At 46.6% G+C, this 23224-nt stretch overlaps 2 protein-coding genes and 1 non-coding gene across 4 annotated transcripts; 2 read left to right on the top strand and 1 right to left on the bottom strand.

The window, feature by feature from the left end:
* The first annotated feature begins 237 nt into the window (after nucleotides 1-237).
* fam53c (family with sequence similarity 53 member C) lies at nucleotides 238-10916 on the top strand. 2 transcript variants are annotated; one of them, XM_030362205.1, is made up of 5 exons: nucleotides 238-599; nucleotides 3111-3489; nucleotides 3929-3986; nucleotides 4883-5928; nucleotides 7250-10916. In XM_030362205.1, exons 2-5 carry the CDS (start codon nucleotides 3409-3411, stop codon nucleotides 7562-7564), a joined length of 1500 nt encoding a protein of 499 aa, XP_030218065.1. In that variant the 5' UTR covers nucleotides 238-599; nucleotides 3111-3408; the 3' UTR covers nucleotides 7565-10916. The 2 variants fall into 2 exon arrangements, with proteins under 2 accessions (XP_030218065.1, XP_030218066.1); XM_030362206.1 differs by lacking the exon at nucleotides 238-599 and adding an exon at nucleotides 624-951.
* A 6402-nt stretch (nucleotides 10917-17318) lies between these two features.
* Nucleotides 17319-20337, top strand: LOC115547598 (early growth response protein 1-A). Its single transcript, XM_030361951.1, has 2 exons — nucleotides 17319-17867; nucleotides 18253-20337. The coding sequence occupies exons 1-2, from the start codon at nucleotides 17645-17647 to the stop codon at nucleotides 19695-19697; spliced, it is 1668 nt and encodes a 555-aa protein (XP_030217811.1). The 5' UTR covers nucleotides 17319-17644; the 3' UTR covers nucleotides 19698-20337.
* Nucleotides 20338-21389: 1052 nt separating this feature from the next.
* trnav-cac (transfer RNA valine (anticodon CAC)) lies at nucleotides 21390-21462 on the bottom strand. Its single transcript has one exon. It is a non-coding gene; the product is annotated as a tRNA-Val (tRNA).
* Nucleotides 21463-23224: the final 1762 nt, after the last annotated feature.

Below are 23224 nucleotides of genomic sequence, written 5' to 3'. Positions count from 1 at the left end.
AGCGCCACTTAACGTGCCAGAGCTGGTAAACAAGCAATGTAGGCTATTATAAACTACAAGTCCCATCATCCAAACAGCCATGCGTCGGGAGTCTAATTGCATATCTACAACGGCTCATACGGTTATGAACAAAAAATAAAATATTGATGGTCGTCTTTGTTAAATAAATAAATATGAAAATAATATTAATTCAGATTTATTTGATTCAAACTCGAGACCACGCCGTCGTCCCTCCTACTCTGCTGGCACCGTAAACGCTATTTATGAATCCCGATCGCTCACGGGCGTGTGGACGCAATTAAAACACTCGGAATAAAACGACGCGGGGAATTGATTGTACGTAACGATATCTCCACACGCAACATAACACTTTTTCGATGGAGGTTTCATAGAAATGTAATCGGACTCGACATTCAGTCACTGGAAGAAAAAAAAAAACGGCATCGGAGCAGACGAGCGGTACGGTGTTTTGCTTTTTTGATACTAGGTCAACACACCCGAGACGCACATTCTGTCCTGACACCGTGCGACCCGCTCAACTCCAAATCGGTTAATCCATCCTAGCCGGTTCACCTCCGAACGGCAGCGGGTTCGACCAGGTAAGATCATCTTATTCCCCGCGACTAAAACCACCGCGCATCGCTGTGTCTTGTGTCTGTGTAACGGAAACCATCCCTGTCGCTCGCACCGCCTTCGCAGCATCCGATCGTGCGGCTCGGCTCGCCGTGTTTTCCGACATGCGAACACAGTGGTCCAGATAGGCCGGCTGATGGTGTAACGGTGGCGGCTGCTGCTGCTGAGATTATTAGCATTATTACCACGGGCTCCACTGATGTGTTCATGGCAGCCATTATGCCTTTAACATAGATTACATAGGGGTGGCGTGATGGGGATGCCCGACAGACGGCCGTAGCCGAGCGATTTGGGAAATCTGTGTGAAATCGCCGTAGGGTAAGTTACAATGTTGATCTCCCGAGCTAACGATGGAACAGGTCAACATGAGCTAGCTAGTGTTAGCTGCTACCGCTAGCCACAAGCCCCCGTGGATGCAAGCGAGCTAACCGGAGCCCACTGTCTGGTCTGCAGACGTTGATCCTGTTTATCGCCCGTTATAAACGTTGCCAGCTATTTTTCAATAAGAGGATCATGCACCGTGTAATTTTTTTTAGGTGACCGACCTTCAGAAGTGTGAGATGTAATTATTTAAATCTAAATGAATGGATGAAATTGTAACGTTAGTGATGTGTGTATGTGTGTGTGTGCGTGTGTGTTTGTGTGCGTGCGTGTGTGTGTGTGCAAATAAACGCAAGGTAGCTAATATCGTGGCGTTCCTTATCATTTTGTCATTGAGCCATTTATCGCTATTCAACATTTAGCGCATTGATTTATTTGAATGGGAAGGTAGCTCGGTTTAGCATTTCCTATTGAAAACAAGGGACTGCGCTAGCCACGGGCTACGAGCAGATTATGCCAAGCGGCCCTTGGTCCGTCATCACAGTGCAATGGCACCTTGTTAGGTACACAAAGTGCCCGTTTCCATTGAGGAGGGCCCGCTACCACATTTAACACTTCACAGAGATCCAATGTAAAAAGAAAATACCGAGATTTTTCAGTTGTCGGTGTTTTCACCTACACGCATTCAAAGGACCAGCCCCATCATAACAGCAAGTGAATCCTATATCTAGACATTCAATATTTCCAACCTCACCAATGTTGAAAGGCGAATGAGTAAGGCTAGTGAGTTTTACTTTTTTTTTGAGAAACAGGATTTTGCATACCGAAAACGGATGCACCTTTTAATAATTGGAAAGAACATCACTCTCCATACACACACATGCAGACTCAATTCTTACTAGCAATCTATTGCCATCAAAGCAGTGAGTGGATCATGCTCAGCTATTGAGCCACAACTTTTAGTACACATTATGGTACACATCAGCCTGGCCAGTGCTAATACCGGGGTTGAAGTGTGTGTGTGGACTGGGTGCTTTACCTGCACCCAGTCCAGTTGGGAACACGCTGTCACACATCACTTTGAAGAGATGTGTCACTCTGAACATTCTCAGTACAAAATGAAGCAAGAGCTTGCATTAGCCTGACATTTTGGCACAACTTGGATTGTCTGGTTTTAATACAACTTTCCAATGCCACATTTGGATTGTAAGATGCATACAGATTCTTACAAAATAGGATACTTAAAGGAAAATAAATCGATTTAATCTTGTATGACACTAGGCGTCATAGTGTTACATTTGACATAACATATATATTTTTGTGATCTGATTCAAGGGTGTGTCTGTTTAGATCTGCATTATACTGTGAATCATAGATTAGCATAGAGAATTAAATTGGATCTAATCTTCTGCATGCCTTGTGGTGGATCGTTGGCTGCCAAGATTCAACCCAAATTATATTTAGATTTTTGGGAGTCCTCTTGAGTGATCCACTGTCTGGTTGTTGGAGGATGTCCGAAGCCAGCGAACTAGCTTGATGAACAGATTAGTGTTTATAGGGTTGCTTCAACATCAAATTGAAGCAAAGAACCACACATAGATTGCTGTTAATGTTTCTCTGTTGTACATGATGTTAAGGAACATACTTATTGGGTTATCAGAGAAATAAGCATGTACTGTTTTTTACTAATTTAAAATATTCTGATATAATAACAATGGTAGGATAATAAGTGCATTGGATCATGCATCATGAAGTTTTAATTGAATAGGGAATTTCTCTCACTTTGCCACCTCTGAATAAAGTGGGTAAAACCTCCCACAATCCCTGTAATGGCATCTAACGACTTGATCTGCATCATCGTCATCCGTCAAATACAACCAAACCAAAAGACAGCAGGATTTATGTCTGTTTAATTTACACTGACCCTGAGTGGGATTGTTTGACTTGGAATGACGGCAGACCATTTCCATGTATTGTTGATTGCACCAGATTGAACCAAACCCAGCCTAATATTGCATCCTAAAGGTCAATAACTGATCCAACTTATTGCCCTTTGTAAGTCGGGTCTATTGAGTATGCTGAGCTAGAACCCCGCACTGGTATGATTATCTACAGCTGCTTAACACTGATGGCTTACCTGCTGTCCTCCGCTGTAGGTGAGTTGTCGGGAGGGGACCGCTGCCTCCAAAATGTCTTTGTGATAGTGGGAGGGGCTACCTGTCCATGAGGAGGAAAGGAGGAGGAGCCTCCAACTCTTAAGTCCCTCCCCGTCCTCCTGAAGACGGACCCAACGGACCGACACCTCCTAGGTCACACCTCTTTCCCTCCCTCCTTCCCCTCCTCCTCCTTCTCTCCCTTCTCTCTCCTTCTCCCGTCCGTTCTCCCCCCTCGGCCCGGTCTCTCCGCCCCCCCCCCCCCCCACCCCCCCACCCCCCCGGTCCCTGCCACCATGCCATGGTCCCACTTCTGGTGGTGGAGGGGTTGTGGAGCCAGACTCTGAGAGGGAACGCCGCCCATCCTGGGGACATCTACCTGGTAAGGATGCAGTGTACAAAAATGGCGCGACGTTTTTGTTTTCTTGACAACTGTGTTTATGGCTGTGACCGATATTTTCCAACAATATTCAATATCCGTCCCCATGTATTTGTGACCTTAAAATCCACCACCGCTGCCTTGGATGGGGTGTTGAAATCTGTAAGGGATTTGGATGTTAAACCGTCATCCACCCAACACCTTTCTGTTGTTTTCCACTGCATTAAGCGGCGTGCGGTGGTCCCTATAGAGACCACAGCCCCTCGTTCTTAGACTGCCCACAGAGACCACCCTGACACCTTTTGTCACTGTAGCCGACGCAAAATATTGATGACACATTTTTTGTGTATGAATTGTGATCTTTCTTGACGTGTCTTATCTCTGATCTTGCTAATCTCTCTGTCTATTTTTGTCCTTCTCTCTGCCTGTCTTTCAATGTTAGTCCCGGCTGGACCCTAAAAACTTAACACATTGCTGTTCCCCAGATGGCTTGATGCCAGGTGAGTAATACGTAAAAACACTGCATGAGTTCAGTATAGGGCCCACTTTATTGGGGTAAAACTTGGGGCACTACCCAAATTAAAACACCAGCCACATCAATGATGTCATCAGGATTCAGGACGTCTCACAGTTCACAGGCAAACATTTCAAATTTAACCACGAGAAATAATCTTTGTGCACACAGGAATACAGATCATTCCTACAGACAAAGTGCCTTTGAGTGGTAGATGGTTCAACTTGAGGGGTCTTTATATTTTGCTCAAGTCGACTTCAGTGGTGAAATCACACATAAAATTCACCCGGCTATCGTCAAGCAGAATTTAATAGCACTCCTTTAATATGTGAGCCAAAGTGTATCAACACAATGTTTTAGTTTCCGGTGGCGTGCTGTTATACTCTACAACTCCTGAACAGAGAAACTGTGAGGCTTTTATCTATAATTAGCTCCATGTTAGTTGAACGGAAAAAAGTCTTGTGACCCGTATTTTATTTATTCAGGCTGTTTATTGTCTCCGTTTCATAAGCATAATGTTAACTTTTAGCTCAAAATGAGATGTTTCCTTTTCCAACAAGCAAGCCATCTGGTTGTGTCCATAGCAACAGGGCTAAGCTTGTCCTGACCTCACGTTCTAGCTCAACGAGAAACTACTGTTCCAAGAACATGGAATACACAACACATAAGTCTAATTGTAAACCGAATACACGGAAGGAAAGCGACAAGGAAAAGTGCATGTGAATGGTCGCAAATGCGCGATTACAGGTGCACGTGCACACATGAGTCACATTCGATAGACGGTCGCTCACTGCCGCATAAAGACCAGCAGTTGACCCTCAGGTACCTTCCTGATTGTTCTTTCGTAATTATCGTTAACGGCCTCATCTCTCTCCGTCCCAGAAAGCAGCTGTTGGCAGCTGTGCCCTCCCTCCAAACCTGGCCTGCAGGGGGGGTTACTGAGTTCCAGTTTCCCCCCTGGCCCTGTGCCCCTCATGCCCCAGGACCCACACCTCCAAGAGGGGGGAGACCCCTTGGATCCGTCCCCTCCGTTCCCCCATCAGCACCCTGCCCTGGCGCCCAGCGCCTCCGCCTCTCAGCTGTCTCTCCCCGGAGCGGTGGCGGCCCCGCCCGGGCCCGGGCCCCCCCCTCCCCCGCCCCCGCCGCCCAAGCGCCACTGCCGCTCGCTCTCGGTGCCCGAGGACCTGTCGCGCTGCCGCTACACGTGGCGCCCCAGCGCCTCGCGGGTCTGGACCCCCGTCAGCCGCCAACAGTACCACGGCGGCGTGGGCATGGCCGGGGGCGGCGCCATGGGCGGGGGGGGCGCGGGCATGGGGGGCGGCGGCGCGGCGGGGCCCTGCCCGCTGCGCGCGCCCAGCTCCTCCCTGAACTCCTCGCTGCACTCCTCGTCCAGCCCCACCTTCTTCAGCCTGGCGCTGTCCCCGGACTCCCCGCTGCCCTGGAGCTTCCCCTGGGACCCCAGCGAGGCAGCGGGCGGCGGCGGCGGCGCCTGCTGCTGCTTCTTCCCCTCGCCGTCGTCCTGCTCCTCGTCGCCCTCGCCCCTGCACCCGCCGCCGCCGCCGCAGAGGCGCTTCTCCCTCTCCCCGGTGCTCATCCGCGACTCGGCCGCCTCCACCGCCTTCCTCCCCCCGCCGCCGCCCGTGCCCTGCCACGCGGCCGTCGGGCCCCCGCCCCCGGCCGGCTGCCACACGGCGGCGGCGGCGGCGGCGGCGGCAGCGGCGGGGCCCCGGGCGTGCCCGGCGGTGCCCGCCTCGCCCTCCTCGGCCTGCAGCACGCCGTCGTCCCTGCGCCGCGCTCTGCCGCCGCAGCTGCCCCGCTGCCACTCCCAGCCCTGCGACCTGCTGCTGCTCAAGCCCGGCCTGAAGCGGCGCCGCGACCCCGACCGGCCCTGCGCCCGGCCCGTGCTGGACTTCACCAAGATGACCCAGGTACAGGCCGCGCCCCTGGAGCCCCTCGCTCTTTGGGGTTGATGTAACTTTGAGTGTGACCCACGGCAGAACTCTAATCAGCTCCAGACGGCGCTCTGTAAAGTACACGTGCATGATGTTATATTGTAACAGTGTAGTAACACGGGTTCGCTGCAACAGAGCACTACAGAAAATAAAAAACGTGAAAAATATTTATCCTAATAACGATAGTAAGTGTAAGTGTCATAGCCCCAAAGGATTTAGAATTATTAGGATGAATAGGATTAGTAGTAGTAGTAGTAGCATCATCAGTTGTAGTAGTAGTAGTAGCATCATCAGTTGTAGTAGTAGTAGCATCATCAGTTGTAGTAGTAGTAGCATCATCAGTTGTAGTAGCATCAGCATCAGTTGTAGTAGTAGTAGCATCATCAGTTGTAGTAGTAGCAGCAGCATCAGTTGTAGTAGTAGTAGCATCATCAGTTGTAGTAGTAGTAGTAGCAGCATCAGTTGTAGTAGTAGTAGTAGCAGCATCAGTTGTAGTAGTAGTAGTAGTAGCAGCATCAGTTGTAGTAGTAGTAGCAGCATCAGTTGTAGTAGTAGTAGCAGCATCAGTTGTAGTAGTAGTAGTAGCAGTAGTAGTAGTAGTAGCAGCATCAGGTGTCGTAGTAGTAGCCGCATCAGTTGTAGTAGTAGTAGTAGTAGTAGTAGCAGCAGCATCAGGTGTAGTAGTAGTAGCAGCATCAGTTGTAGTAGTAGTAGTAGCAGCATCAGGTGTAGTAGTAGTAGTAGTAGCAGCAGCATCAGGTGTAGTAGTAGTAGTAGCAGCATCAGTTGTAGTAGTAGTAGTAGTAGTAGTAGTAGTAGCAGCATCAGTAGTAGTAGTAGTAGCAGCATCAGGTGTAGTAGTAGTAGTAGTAGTAGTAGTAGTAGCAGCATCAGTAGTAGTAGTAGTAGCAGCATCAGTAGTAGTAGTAGTAGCAGCATCAGGTGTAGTAGTAGAGGTAGTAGCAGCATCAGTAGTAGTAGTAGTAGCAGCATCAGTAGTAGTAGTAGTAGCAGCATCAGGTGTAGTAGTAGTAGTAGTAGCAGCATCAGTAGTAGTAGTAGTAGCAGCATCAGGTGTAGTAGTAGTAGTAGTAGTAGTAGTAGCAGCATCAGGTGTAGTAGTAGTAGTAGCAGCATCAGTAGTAGTAGCAGCAGCAGCAGCAGTAGTAAAATCACATTGTTAAACTAGCATTTTCCTGCACGATGTGCTAACTTGTTCCCCATTGGTCTTCCGTGTGTGCGTGTGTGCGTGTGCGCGCGTGCGTGTGTGTGTGTGCGGGCCCTCCGACGCCTCCAGACGCGTAGCATCGACCCCCACTGTTTGGAGCGAGGCGGGGGCAGGCTGGCCTGCGGCGGGGACATATGCATGGGCCTGGACCCCTTCCTGGGAGACTTCCGGGGCTCCTGCTCCCCGGCCGAGGGCCTGGGCCGGACCAGCATCGGCCCGCTCAGCGAGAGCGACGAAGAGTGCGGGGAGGAGGACGACGAGGAGGAGGACGACGACGACGGCGGCGGCGGCGCGGTGGACAAAGGGGAGCGCGAGGCCGCCCTGCAGGCCGTGTTCGAAAGGGATTGTACAGAACTGGACTTGAACATGATCGAGGAGAACTGACCCTCGTCTTTGTATATTGGAAGGTCTTTTACTTTGGTTCCTTTCTTCTTCTTCTACTTCTTCTTCTGTTTCGCCGAGTATAAGTTATCGCCTCCTCCCCGCTCCCGTTCCTTTTTGGTTTCTTTTCCTCCTCTGTGAATCACATCGCGCAAAAAAAAACAAAAAACACTCGATTCCCCCCCGGGGTCGCACCAGGGTGATCCGCATAACGCCAATCAGCAGGGCTCTCAGGAACAACGCCTTCTCTCATTGGATGAGCTGGAGTTAACCGCGGCTGATTGATGACAACGGTTATGATTTGACTACCGCCACCACCACCACCACCATCGTTAAACTCAGTGCTGGGTCTTGGCGTTTGTAAACCCCCTGGGAGCCGCCCGTGAAAGAGATGGTAAATAATAGCCAGGGCTTAGAGACGTAAAGAACACCGGTCAGCTTATACGTTCAACATTAAATGAATACCTTGACATTTGAGAATCTCGTCGCATTAATTTTTTGGCTGAATTAGTGTCACATGAGGACTGGCGAGTCAAAGCTTGCTTTTCTGTGATTTACCTCGAAAAACGTCACCCTGGTATTGTTTTTCGGGAATTGTAGAATGACAAATTGAGACCAATTCGAGGAACCGCGGCTGTCGGTCGAATGGCGGCATGGCGTTTTGTTTCCTAATGTTGCAGACGAGTTCACATCGTCAAGGTTTCCATTTAATAATTAGTGGTGGTTGGTGTCCAGTACTCGTGGACGCTACCACACTCCGGCTAGTCACCAGACTGCACTGTTACCCTGTCGTATTCTCCAGTATCGCCATGCCACCGACCTTACGAAGTAAGCCTAGGAAAACCCTGACACACCCCATTACAGAATTCATCAAAATGCTGCAGATGAAACCTAAACCTCCAGGCCACATAGTGCACTTACTATTCAATTAAACGTGTCAGGTGCTTAGTTTTTTTTATTGAAACTTAAAAGAACTGGGTATGCTATATCAATTAGCGTGGTAATCGGTAAGAGAAATTCTCTTTTAAGAAGCATGTGACGTAACGTATGTATGCACAGTCCTTACAAAAAAATAATAAAGTGCATACGCATTAACGCGTCAAATAAAACTAGGTTAATTTAAGATTTGCATGACTGTAAACTGATAGCTGAAGCTAGCACTAAAATGACGGACGTCAATGAAAGTTGACATCACAGCACTAGCATAAATGACAGGGGTAGATATTATGTAAGGTGTAGTCCCTTAGGTTCAGAGCAGAGCCCATACCACCACAGTCTTAATAGGTTATCTTGCCAATATCTGAAATGGTGTTTGCCAGATCACACCAGTAGTGCTTATAGGTTTGAACCTTCACAATTGCTAGAATCCTGCCCATAACATAAAACCAGATGATCTTCATTATTCCCATACAGGAAATAAGGGGAATCAGGACTGCATACCAGGTGGGATAACTGGAGGAATAATATTATAATTAGTATAATAATTATTGGTATACAAATTATAATACCAAATCAACAGTAAGCAGGTTTTCTGGACGAAGAACTTGATGGGTAAAGGCGTTGGCATGGCGATACCTGGGATAGCGTTGCAGTTTGGTAAGACCCAACAAGGCCCCACTGAGTACAGGTAGTCACTGACGCTGTTGTTCCATGTGAGTGTACACACATTCCTTTACCAGTAGCTCCCAAACAGTGCTGTTGAAAAAGTCTGGATGGTGCAAGCGGCTGCTACATTCATTTACAGTGTGTGTGTGTGTGTGTCTGTCCTACTCGTCAAACTGAGCAGAGCCCTGATTTCTAGAATCCCCCCTCACCCTAAGTCATCGCTTTAGCCCTAACCCTGCTATTGAACCCAAATGAACACCCCTAACCAAAACACCACAAATATGAACATGATTCAATTGACTAAAAACCAATCTTGACGCTATCAAATTAATGTTCCATCACTCGATCCCCAAGATGAGCTGAAACAATAGCTAGACGTAGCCAAATAGCTTGAGATGGATTGCTTTATCGCACAGCCATGGTTATCAGTCAATGAAAGATGCTTTGCATAGTTACAGAAATCCACAGTACTGAAAATGTCTTAAGCAGGATGATGAAATGCACAAATCAATCATATGAGAGAGCTCTTCTGCACTAAAACCATGTGTTGGCCCCCACCACATGGAAAGTAAAACCTCATTAGGAATCAAATGGATGAACATGGCTGTGTTGTTGAGTCATAGCCCCCCCCCGAAACATCCTTAGAAGTATTTTTCAATTTGAAATTGAGATTTCATTGATATCTGCCACCAGCTCTAAACATGTTTCTGCATTATTTATTTATTTGCAAACTTGCATAGAAAAGCAGTTTCTGTCCTCACTTGCAGAAGTGATTTTTTAGCTTGAGAAAATAAAAGTATACAGGAATGCTCCGAATATACATACTGTCTGTTCTTGGAGAGGTACAACGAGAGGACTTCCATATACTTCATTTCAGCATTGTTGCATTGGATTGGATACAACTATCTACTAAACATCTGACATATGGCTACCTGTTCTGAAACATTGGAGCAGGTTGAATAAGTTAAAAACGCAGTGGGAACTCTTTCGGCCTTATACCTCGTTACTATGCCAGTCGGCTAGCCACAGGGAAACTGTCTAGTGGTATTTAAACAGTAGGGCAGTAGTGGGACATCCTAACTGCAGCGATCATCCCACCTACGGACGAGGCAGGATTCAGCAGAGTAGTCCTGGCTGTCTTACATAGACGATACCTTCTCCGCAGCCAAGGGGCATACAAACCTCTGTGACCCAGTGTTTAAAAGGTTGACTTCCGGCGGGAGCCCCCCCCTTTATCGCCCCCCCCCCCACACACTGATAACAAAGCTCAGATGTTTTATTGCAACCAACCCCTTCCCTGGTGGTTTTTGACATGACACACATGAGCTCCAGTTTGAATGCTACCACAATGTTGATGCATTCTGTTCGCTACCATCTGATAGTTACCTGAGTGCAACACAGTGTCTGAACACCACAATCTTCTTTTCTGGGGAAGACTGAGTAGAGACGGTGTGTACAGAACCAAGTGATGGAGGCTGACGCCATTAGACTCAACACATATTGTATTTATATTTACAGGCTGAGGGCCAGACCTGGGGCTGAGTGGATTCAGGGATTCCTAGGCCCAGGGTTTCTGTTCCGCCTGGGGCATACTCTTGTTTAGATACAAAAGAAGAATATTAAAATGCATGTTCAAAAAGTCAAATTCAAGAAAAATTATGAAAGATTACTTTTCTGATCTACTGTCAACTACGTTTTCAAAAAGATTATGGGTGGAAAAAAATAAACGTTACCAGATTTTCAAATAATTTACAGACAAAATGCTGAAGTGTGTTTGTCTGGATTACTGCACAACGTGACGGGAACATGCGGCGGTACGCAGCCTCCGCGGCGGCCGTCCTCATGTCTCGGTCTCATCCCACCCGCCACTCTTCACGGGAATCATCACAGTCTACTCATAGAATTATAACAGTCAGCATATGCCTTACAAGTTATTCTTTCCTCAAAATTGAGTGCAGCGAGGATAGACAGCGATGAAAATTTGTTCATTGTCTGTAGTTGCTTTTTTTTTTATAAATATGTTTGTTCATCACTGACTCGGATGGGTTGATGTAGGCATTCAATGCACTGTGTTTAATGAGTTATCAAGAACTTCAAAATGGAAGAGGCCACTGTATTCGGATGGTGCACTGTAATATAATATTATACTGCTGCAGCAACCATAATCATTTAAAAAAATGATGGAAAAAAATAAAAGAAAAAGATGTGTAAAGATGTTAGCTGAGAGACTGTAGGCAGGTCATCTCTGTCTTTTAGAAATGTTTTTTATTGTATGTGTTAAAAAAATGGAGGCAATTTCAAAAGTTTGTGTATAATAAAGATTATTGGAAATTATTTTACAATGAAAAGGGAAGAAAACGGTGTACTTGTTATCTTATTTATTATTTAGCTTACAATACAAGGGATTATGTCCTTTGTTAAATGCACGGCATAGGCTACGTTTACCATTTTAAGTGTGGATCATAGAGGGAAAAGGGGAGCAGGCATTTTAAATCCATTAGTCAACCGATGAATTCTCCCTCTGTAACAGTTTACAAACCTACATGAACTGACAGAAAGATATTGCAAAATAATTTAAAACAGTCAGATCTTCACCGAAGACTAAACCCATGCTATTTATTGTCCTCTCATTTACGAAACTCACACAAGGTTAAATCTTGCGAAGCAAATATGGAATCAATAGAGTTTCAGCAGTTACAGGTTTAGCTAAAACATGTGAAAGCTTGTTAAACCATTCGTTTTTTCTTTAAATCTTTATCTTCATGTATGAAGACGCAACTGGAACAGGAATCTGTTGTGATTTACAATGGCCAATAGGGGGCGGTAAAACCTATGATACAAAGAGAAAAACTACTTATTTTGACATATTTCATTTTTTTTTGCCTCCAGGTAATAAAAACAGAGCTAAATAGCTTGACTCGCGTTATTTATAGCCCTCGCTGCTATAGCGACTACAGTCTAAATACAGCATAGCATTCTGTTACAGTGATGTTCATGATAACAAACACACGCTCCTGCTGCTGGTGACGCGCGCTGTTGTCCCACGCACGAAAACAACGTTCCGTTAGAACCGTTGGTATCCATAGCGGTTTGAAAACTTTTATATTTTAAACATTTATATTATTTATTTATTCAAGATTTATTTGCTGAAATACTTACAAATTTGTCAAATGACCCGAGGGCTAAAGTCCATGTAATATCTTTGGGTAAATCGGTAGCCAGCAGGCCTATAGGCCTACTGTCCTGTCTGGGTTGATAGTTTTGTTAAGCTAGCTGACATTTAGATAATCACTTTGGCCTTTAAAGAATCTCGTGCTCGATATAGTCTACAGTTAACAACCATTGATGCATGAAATTATTGTCATGTATCATTGACATTATGATACATGTCTCCGTCATGGAGTGACAGAGTCACGACCGTGTGTGTGACCGTGTGTGCTACCGTGTGTGTACATTTGACTGACAGGGCGGCCAAAGACAGCGATCTGTATGTTCTGACCAAGTTAGATCTACATGAGACTATAAAGTATACCCCAGACTTTTTGGAGCAGCTGAAAGGATCGGTGAGCAGGCTGGCCAGGCTGGACGGCTAAGGAAACATGCGGGGATAAGCAGCTCAAATAAACAGGCTTGGAGCTAACACTTGACACTAAGGACACTTCGGCAATTGACAAGGCCTTTTTAGTGTCCTTATTAGCCCCAACGATGTGGTAAATTGTTTGTGTCTGTCTGTGTGCATGCCTGTGGGTGAGTGTCTGTATGCACGTGGGTGCGTGTTTGTGTGCGATCTTTTGTGTGTGTGTGTGTGTGTGTGTCTGTTTGTATGTGTGTCTACGTCTACGTGTGTGGCTGAGTGTGTGTCTGTCTGTGTATTTGTGTCGGTGCGTGTGTGTGTGTTTGGTGTCTTTTGTGTGTGTGTGTGTGTGTGTGTGTGTGCGTGCGTATCTGTGTATGTGTGTGTTTGTGTGTGTGTGTGTGTGTGTGTGTGTGTGTGTGTGTGTGTGTGTGTTTGTGTATGTGTGTATGTGTGTGTGTGATCTTGTGTATGCGTGTGATTTCATGTGTGTGTGTCAAATCTCGTGAGGTGGGTGCGTGTCTGTTTGTGTTTGATCCCCTTCTGTTCAATGTGTTGTGCTTCGTGCCGCTGACTGTTTTCAGATGTCAAACTGCCCGGTCAGTTCGGGGAGGATCAGCGGCGGCGACTGCTGCCTCTGGGCCTCAGATGGAGGAACAATGTTCCCGGTCTGGTGGAGCATCTGGTGGAGCTTCACATCATCACCATGGTCGACCCTGAGAACCTCATCCGCGTGTTCTATCAGGACACACCCTGCCTGCTCCTCACCCTGTCTCCTCTTGGGGCCACCACGACCACGGTCAGTGAGTTCGCTGGAGATCCAACCGCAATGCATCGCTTCCTCTGGTGAAAACGTAACACATTCAAGGGGGAGGCTGTGATTTAAGGTAATTTAACCAAGATGTTATGGGACTTGAAGCTAGATTAGCCATCTTGGAGCAGATAGATTTTGAAGGAATCCAACGGAAACAATCCCTCCCCTCTCTTCAGACCTCCTTCCAAAGCCACTCAACAATGCTAAAAGCTCGCTAGCTTTAGCAATAGCAATGTCTAGCCTTGTCAAGGACGCCGGTCATATACAATAAGTGCACAGGCAGAGCGTGCACAGGTAGCTGGATAAGTAGGGAGCCAGACAGGGAAATTAGGGAAATTATTGGACAGGCTTATTAGAGGCCTAGGACAGCCACAGATACCAGATTTCTATCTTATTTTTTATCTGAGTATTGATTGATATATTGATTGCTGTCTGGTGGTCAAGTTCATGGTGCAGTACGTGTTCTTCATCCACCTGGGGGGCGGCTACAACCACAACATTGTAATCAAACCCTACGATCAATAACACAGCAACTACAAAACACATATTACTTAATATTATTAATACAAATAAAAAAAGCACAAAAGTCTTCATGATTAGGGTTTGAACCATATTGAGTTATTACGATCAGAAACTTGATCTTCCTCGTGTGTGTTCTGAACTCAGGCTAATTCAACCAATGTTGCGGGGGCGTGGATTTAAAAAAAAAGACATACGTACCTGCATAGTTTTAACGTATGTCCGTGTCTTATCTCTCTGTCCTGTGTGTGTGTGTGTGTGTGTGTGTGTGTGTGTGTGTGTGTGTGTGTGTGTGTGTGTGTGTGTGTGTGTGTGTGTGTGTGTGTGTGTGTGTGTGTGTTTGACTGTGTGACTGTGTGACTGTGTGACTGTGTGACTGTGTGTGTATGTGTGTGTGTGTAGTTTTTGACACTGTGTATTTGACAATATGTCCAATATAATTGAACACCTTGTATTGCGCTTGTATTTTTCTTCGTCGTATTGCTGTTAATACTAGCAATGAAAATACATTCAATGTGTGCGCTTCTCAGGAGGAGAGTAGTGTTACATCACCAACGTCAAGAGCAGACTTCAACCCACACACCAAGGCACACACACACACACACACACACACACACACACACACACACACACACACACACACACACACACACACACACGCAGGCACATACACGGAGAGGCACACATTCAGGCACACACACACACACACACACACACACACACACACACACACACACACACACACACACACACACACACACACACACACACACACATTCAGGCACACACATAACACATGTTGCTTCCTCAGAAGAAACTATACAAGCTGTCAAAGAGTTTGACTTTTAATCACAGTCATCTGTATGGGCTTATAATAGACCTTTCGACTGGCTGATGCTTCTTTCATTTCATGACTCACTCGCCTCCTCATGTTTGGACCTATTGAGCCGGTATATTTATGTGGGTGGTGTGTTTCTCTCAGTATGTTTATCTTTTCATAAAAATACTTGAATAAATATTCCAGACCTTGGTTGGTGAGTCAGCCTGCCTAAACTAAACACATTAGCTTATGAAGGACGGTACAACTGTGCTGTAGATGGGCTAAAAAATATTTATAGGCCCGATATGTTTTAATAATTCTTCCATCATTTCAGCATTTTATCATCTATTATAATGGACTGACTTGGCAACATAACTTCTCAAGGTTTTATGGCACATCTTCTTGGTTGTAAAAGGTTTCAGAATTATTGAAAACAGTGATTTACATTAAATGCTTTAAAACGAAGACACAAAAAAATTACCTATTCTGCTTTGTATTCAATGATTTTTTCCCCTTTGCGGCCTACTAGGCCTACAGGCATTATCAAATGACGTTATTCAGTTGTTTTATGACATATGGTGTATGGGTGGGGATATACCAGTTAAGCTTTGAATCCTAATCCCCTGTATAGGACTATGACGGTACATAGGAGTAGATCTCCTATGTACCGTCTATGTTTGACTCTGTTTGAACAGTGTTATCTGTTCACGAATACATTCAAAGGTGTGTGACCACAAACCTTTGGCCATCAACAAGCTAATAGGCAGGTAGGCCTACCATTTCTATCCTGGTTATTCAGTCTTAATGCGTTTTTGGCTGTTGTTGCAAATTTAGGACAGACCATTCGGGCGCATCTGGCCAATGACGACTACCGTAGTTTACAACAAGAAGCCTAGTCTGGTCAAGGTGTTAACTGCTAAAGCGAGCCATCTTTGTACGATCTGCTTCTCTTTACTTGGGTATTTAGTGACGTGTCGAACTACGCCATCTACTGGTATGAGGCAGCATAGCATATTATCCATGTAGCCGGCTATAACATGGGAGCCCCTGGTCTTCACCCTGACCAACAAGAGAGCCAGGTGTAAACACACACACACACACACACACACACACGCGCGCGCGCGCACGCGCGCACACAGACACACGCACACAGACACACGCACACACACACACACACACACACACACACACACACACACACACACACACACACACACACACACACACACACACACACACACACACACACACACACACACAAGCGGTCAAGAAGATAACGCGTTAATTGAGGAGCATGTCGCGTCCTCATATTTCCACTCCAGACTTATATGTCAAACATATGCGTCTCCCCTGACAGCTTTTGCCCTCAAGAGGAGATTTATCTCATGCGGCTGTGTTTTGTGAGGTGGCGGCTGGGACAGGCGAGCTCATTGAAGGCGGGGAGCGATCAGCGCAGGTATGCGGTTGATCCTGTAAGGTTGGTCAGGGGGAGAGGGAGGCACCCTGTGGAGCGGCCCGAGGCGGCTCACCTGCTGCTCAGGACCGCTGCAGGGAGAAACGTGGACGTGCGGGGTCGGCAGACGTCGCAGGAGAAGAACGGCGCTGATGTTGGTAATTTGTTAACTTTATAGACTGGTTAGTAGACATGCGTTAACAGTGCTCTAGAATCGGTTGACTTTTGCTTTTTAATTTGTACCGTTTGATATGCTAGAATTTTCTGCGTTGGATAAAATATTGATTAAATTACCAGAATGCTGAAATGGTTCTTCTAACATTTTATTACATTTTTATCGATGGATAAGTCTTGAAGGTTTTAGAATAATTGATTCCATAAATTAAATAATAAAATATTTCAAGTCGATTTAGAGTTGTTTTATTTTATAAGACTGCAAATGGCAAGCTGAAATATAATATAATATATAATATAATTGTTTTCTACTTGCCTATAATGAAACATATACCGGTACATTGCTTACATTTTAAAACAGTCTGTTGTCACTTTTATTCATGCAATAATCGCTGTGGGACTTGCAGGGTAGGGTTCCATTTATGCTAAACGCCCAGATCAGCATTCTTAGAGGAAATACCATGTATGGGCATGGAAGTAGGACGCTACCGGAACCACTCCATATGAAGAGCTGCTGCTTCGCTGTAGCAGTCGTTTCCGGCTATGGCGGCGCGCTAAACTCACACAACGCATACCGTTTATGTCATGTTAGTAAAAGCCTGGCTGGTGCACCGAGTTTTCTGTGTGGAATGATCGATAAATTACCCACGATAAAAAAGCATGAATATAAAGTGCAACTCCTATCCGTGTCTTTCTTCCGAGGACAATGCCCAAATATGGGCTTCCTCACGCCATATTCGGAACTTAGCGTCACGACAAGAGGCTTTATAAGGCGGGGAAGGCTCATTGAAACAGAGCATAGATTCCCAAGTTCAAGCGCTGTCAACAGTCCACTGAAACACGCAACCTCCGCGCTGACTTTGAAGTCATATCTGGATAACAAACTCAATTCACGCATTTGTCACGCATCACTTAACATAGGCTTATGCAACCTTCTGGATTCAAGACGACATCATTTCAATCATTTAAGTCTGCACCACCATCATCAACAGCGGCAAGAGTCCGACCAAAGTGTCTCTCCACCGGCTACACAGACATCGGTGGAAGCTGAGACAGCGGAACAGATTTTAGATCCGCAGCGACTGGACACTCGTTTGAGCAGCAAGTCCCAGGACATCCGTGACATGGCTGCGGTCAAGACAGAGCGGTTTCTTTCCAGTCTGCAAATATCCGACCCTCTTGGCGGCTTTGCGCCTCCTCACTCGCCGCTGGACAGCTATCAGAAGCTGGAGGAGCTTCACCTGTTGCTCCAGAGCGCTGCAGCAGGGAACTCTTTCCTGACCGCCTCTACTGACGGACTGGGCTTTCTGACCGGGGAGAGCGGAGACGTGGATCGTCCTTGTGGAGGTAAGGGGATCCTCCGAATAATAAATAATAATTATTTTTTATTTTTTACAAAAATGGTCTGAAAGAATAGCTGTGATTTTCTGTTTATTGCCATGCAACCAAAACGATATAGGCGTGTGTGTATTATTGCATAATTGGATCTTTAAAAACAATTGCATTCACTTACTTTAAACTGCGACGTCGCAACAAATCAAATTTCCAACAACATATTTTATTATGCCAATAAATCATTGACTCTTCAAGCTCCAAAGCGAAACTAATAAACGTTTCCTGCATAATTTAAAAAAGGTTGCCCTGTAAAATAGTCCGATTTTAGAATAATGCTGCAGAAATAAGCCAAACCAACAACCACTATAACGTCTCTTTCCCCCTCCGTCTCATCCAGACAGCCTCCTCGAGCTTTCGGCCTGCTGTGAGGAATCCAAGATAATCTCAGAACTCCTGGGTCTCCCCTCATTCCCAGCCCGTCTGCCGCCGCTGGCCTACAGTGGCCGCTTCAGCCTGGAGCCCTCCCCGGCTCCCAGCTCCACCTGCGGCCCCACCAGCACCACCCACAGCGGAGGCAACATCTGGCCCGAGTCCCTCCTCAGCCTGGTCACCGGGCTGGTCAGCCTAGCCACTCCCCCCCCCTCCTCCTCATCCGGAGCCTGCGAGCTGTCCTCCTCCTCCTCCTCCGCTTCGTCCGTGTCTTCCTCCTCCCCGCACACGTTGCACCCGGAGTCCGTGGGCATGGACCACTCCATGGCGTTCCCCTCCCAGACATTCTCTCACCCGTCGGTCCAATCTTCGTGTGCTCCCCTCGCCTACCACAACCCGAGCCCCGCCCCCAGGCACGCCGCCCCGGCGCCCCCCTCCATGATGCAGATGATCCCAGACTATCGCCTCTCCCACCACCACCCCCACCAGCAGCTGCAGCAGCAGCAGCCAGGGTGCGGTCTCGGCCTGCTCCCCCAGGACCAGAAGCCCGTCCTGGGCCAGGTGCACGACCTCTCCGTCTTCAACGTCCAGCCGCAGCACCAGCAACCTCCCCTCACCCCCCTGTTCACCATCAAGGCCTTCTCCAGCGGCCAGCCCCAGCCCCAGACCCAACAGCCCCAGTCCATGGACATCCCCCTGGGCCACGGCCTCACCGGGGCCCCCGGGGGCCCGCGGGGCAAACCCGTCCCGCTCCGGAAGCACCCGCTGGGCCGGCAGTACAAGAAGACCCCCAGCGAGCGGCCCTACGCCTGTCCCGCCGAGGGCTGCGAGCGCCGCTTCTCGCGCTCGGACGAGCTGACCCGCCACGTGCGCGTGCACACGGGCCAGAAGCCCTTCCAGTGCCGCATCTGCATGCGGAGCTTCAGCCGCAGCGACCACCTGACCACGCACATCCGCACGCACACCGGCGAGAAGCCCTTCGCCTGCGCCCACTGCGGACGCAAGTTCGCCCGCAGCGACGAGTGCAAGCGCCACGGCAAGATCCACCTGAGGCAGCGCGACCGCAAGATGGCGCCCGAGGCGGCGGCGGCGGCGGCGTCGGCGGCCTTCAGCTCCGCCTCCCCTTCCTCCTCCTCGCCTCGCCCGCCCTGCAGCGACCCGGGCGCCACGTCCGAGTACTGCTCCTCCCCGTCCAGCCCCTCCCTCTCCTCCTCCTCCTCCTCCTCCTGCGGCTCCCTCTCCTCCCCCACAGGGGCCTTGTTCTACCCCCCCTCCTCCGTCTACGGACAGGGGCCCTCCTCCTCCTCCTCTCCGGCCCCCCACCTCTACGCCTCCTCCTCCTCCCCGGGCCTGAGCCCCCACTGGGAGCACGTGAGCAGACGCTCCTCGCCGCACGGCTCTGACGTCTGCTGAGGGCGGGAGAGAGACAGAGAGACAGATAGACAGACCCACCAACCAGGAGCAAGACGTGGCGGTTCCGTCCGGATGTGATGCGGTCACACCAGACCGGTGCTGTCGGACAAACTCAAAAGACTTTGATCCAAAGTATTTTTTACTTTTTTTTTTTATTTCCTCCAATTACCAGCCGCGATGACCAAGAGAGGTTTAACATGCTCTGTAAGACCAATCACGTTACGATAGTTACAATGCCAAGTGTGCGCTTGATCAAATGTTTTCTATGTCCTGTGCCTTTAGCAATAATGCTTGACGATGGTTTGTATTGAGAACGTGCACAAAGATTGTATTTCTGTAACAAAAATAGGATTATATATTTTTTATTGTACATGTAAATAGTGTATACCTGTATAGTGTACTTGTATAACAGTAATGGGAATGTTGTGTTGGTACCTACTGAGTAGGTATTTCAATTATGGTGAAGTTTATATGCAGTTCATATTTGAATTGATTGCATACTGCCTTATAGTGCCTTATTTTTTGTATCTGTATGGCTATTTGAAAGCACTTTTCTGCCAAAGAAGAAAAACCACTACATAATATGCCCCATTAAATAGGGTGTTGAAAGTAAATAAACAAAAAAAATGAACACAATTGAGTTTTCTGTTTCTCTGTCGGATAATTAACCAGACAATTTCCAAACTTAAATAAAAAAAGGTATAAGATCATTAATATTTTATAAGTGTGTGCTATAATGACTACAAATAATCTAAGACTAGCAACCGTCGGTTCTTGAAACCTAAAAATAATGAAAGATTAAATATTTAGTGCTACTATGGATATAGTTGTACTTGCGACAGCTATGAATACCTAGGCTTAGGCTATTTGCGGTGCGATTACTGATAATTTTAAACTCCGTACGGCATACATTCCAATGTAATGTCAACCTATTAAACGTAACGGCACATTAACCACCAAAGGCAGGTAGTGACAGGCCGCCTTCCCTCCCACTTTTAATAGACTCTTGTCTAGGATTTACACTTATGCGTTTGTATTGAATGAGCCAATAAAATCGTCACTGGCTTCCCCGGTCCAACAAGTCAACACCCCGGTTGCCCATGCAAGGATATCCTGCTTCCGCAATCGACATCCTGTTGCCCAAATATGGAGTTTCCTGGTCGGTGCTGGCAAAAGGCCTGTAACACAAATAAGTCAAGAACTCTTCTACCCTAGTCTATTTATTTCCTTCTCGCCCGCGCGTGTTCGTGTTTACGTGTACGTGTGTGCGTTTGAGCGTGTGTGCGTGTGTGCGTGTGTGCGTGTGTGCGTGTGTGCGTGTGTGCGTGTGTGCGTGTGTGCGTGTGTGTGTGTGTGTGTGTGTGTGTGTGTGTGTGTGTGCGTGTGTGTGTGTGTGTGTGTGTGCTCCCCCAAGACAAATACATAAAGAAGGACGATTCAGTGGTCTTTGGACTTTCGAAGATAGTAGTATATATATATTTAAATGCTATCCTTATCTTTCTTTCAAAAGATCTGATACGGAAGCACTACTATGGGCTGACACTCGCACACAAACACACACTCACATCCAAACACAAAGGTTTCATTATTATTATCATTGTTATGTTATATTGATGAATTATTGTTAATCGTGAATTATATGTAGACGTTTTAGTTGATGGTGGTCAAAATTAGGAAAGTATTTCCAAAATGTGTTTCCGCCCGGTTTCGAACCGGGGACCTTTCGCGTGTGAGGCGAACGTGATAACCACTACACTACGGAAACTGAGTATATACTGGCCTAACCGGACTCTGACAAATTTCCACAATGACACTACTGATGTCATATATGTTTGGCCACGTGTTGGAAATAGTGCCGCTGATCCGCGTTTGGTTTTGGAGTCCCGTAAAGGAGGACTTATTAAATGACAATAAAACAGGCCTAAGTCTAACATATCTTTTTTGTGGTTAATAAATGTTGCATGAAAGTGTATTGCATTAAATAGAAGTCGTGACCTTTTTTCAAGCAGGGCAAATCAAAGCAAATATTTTAGTGTAAGTAATAAGTCTGATCTCATGAATGAATTGGTTGTGAATAATTCATTTCTATGCAAAATCTATCTCTGATGATCACATATGTGTTCCATTAGTGGTACAAGCGGCCCTGAAAGCTGAAGAAACGTTTCTAAAACGAAGGGATATTTTACAGAAGGCTGAAGTCAATCAATACAGAAGGCTGAGCTCGGGAGAGCGCAGTGCCATTTACAAACACCAGAGGGAGCTATGCTTTAGTTTGGGCTGACAAACTCAATCTGTGCAGGGGCCATATCCCTAAATATTAAACATCTAATAAGAGGGACACACACACACACACACACACACACACACACACACACACACACACACACACACCCAATGTCAGAAAAATACACAATTGCATAAAGTTATTACGTTTGTAATTACACAACAGACTCTCATAATGAAGAACGGAAAATGACTTTCTTCTCAGGAAGGATCACCGTATATCAGGAATGTTGTCTGTAGTCAGGACAGCTCTGAGGCCAACCTGAGCAAATCGACCTGTCTGAGTCTACTGGTTCATCAGGTAACTACCATGTCCATAGCATACTATATTGGGCAACTTCCTCTTGGGGGATGTTGATTTGGAAAGGTGGATGCAAATTGTGTGTCCCTTTTTCCAGGGCCTGCGTCGTGACACTCATGGTGTTTATAATCAACATCATTGTGGTAAACATTGATGAAAAACTAATTTGATCCTCTGTGGTATGGTCTTCTCGGGCTAGGTATGACTCGGAGAGTGGTAAATGTTCAACACGTGGTTTATTCTAACGGAGACACAAGGTAAACAAGCTTGCCTTCTAAATATGGTTCATGAAGCATCTCTCGAAACACAAGTAAGAATTCAGTTTATATTGGAAGTGGGCGGAATGGTAAATCAGCCACGCCCACAGTTTCTAATTTAAAAACCTTTGGTCTGTCTTGGCTTTGTCGGAAATGGCAAAGTGGCCATGTTTGTAGTCTTTAACTTCTCTGCAAAATCATAAAAACTTATATGCCCATTATGTGCAGAAGAAACCATTCATCACTGTTGTTAGCTTGAAACATGTCATCAGAAGTAGCATAGACTCAAATAATTTACATCAACATGTCCAACTGTGACAAGGTCATGGTGCATACTCTACACTTTGCATCGCGGGATCAAAGACCTGGGTCTCAATGTGGTCATGTGACGTGTCAACACGTCGGATAGTATTGTACTGTAAGTCTCACAGCAACTGCTTCACAATGTAGGCCGTTTTCCACAGGCACTTTGTAAATAGATCTGCCAGATGTGTTATTATTAGATCTGTTGCTACCTTGATTCTTTGCATAGCCTTGCATCGTTTCCTTTTTTATTTTATCTGATTTGAGAGTGTGAGAACATTTTAGAGAATGTGTGTCTTTGTTTGTGTGATTGTGTGTGTGTGTGTGTGTGTGTGTGTGTGTGTGTGTGTGTGTGTGTGTGTGTGTGTGTGTGTGTGTGTGTG

Source organism: Gadus morhua, chromosome 7, assembly GCF_902167405.1.
Source record: "Gadus morhua chromosome 7, gadMor3.0, whole genome shotgun sequence".
Classification (NCBI taxonomy): domain Eukaryota; kingdom Metazoa; phylum Chordata; class Actinopteri; order Gadiformes; family Gadidae; genus Gadus; species Gadus morhua.
Note: the sequence above shows the minus strand (reverse complement) of the source record. Positions and strands in the feature narration are given on the sequence as shown.

Bases quoted from the DNA above. Each gene is read 5' to 3' on its own strand.
- fam53c (XM_030362205.1), top strand. From the start codon at position 3,409: ATGGTCCCACTTCTGGTGGTGGAGGGGTTGTGGAGCCAGACTCTGAGA. The intron at 3,490-3,928 runs GTAAGGATGCAG...TTTCAATGTTAG, and splicing joins ATCCTGGGGACATCTACCTG to TCCCGGCTGGACCCTAAAAA. The intron at 5,929-7,249 runs GTACAGGCCGCG...CGACGCCTCCAG, and splicing joins ACTTCACCAAGATGACCCAG to ACGCGTAGCATCGACCCCCA.
- LOC115547598 (XM_030361951.1), top strand. From the start codon at position 17,645: ATGGCTGCGGTCAAGACAGAGCGGTTTCTTTCCAGTCTGCAAATATCC. The intron at 17,868-18,252 runs GTAAGGGGATCC...CGTCTCATCCAG, and splicing joins CGTGGATCGTCCTTGTGGAG to ACAGCCTCCTCGAGCTTTCG.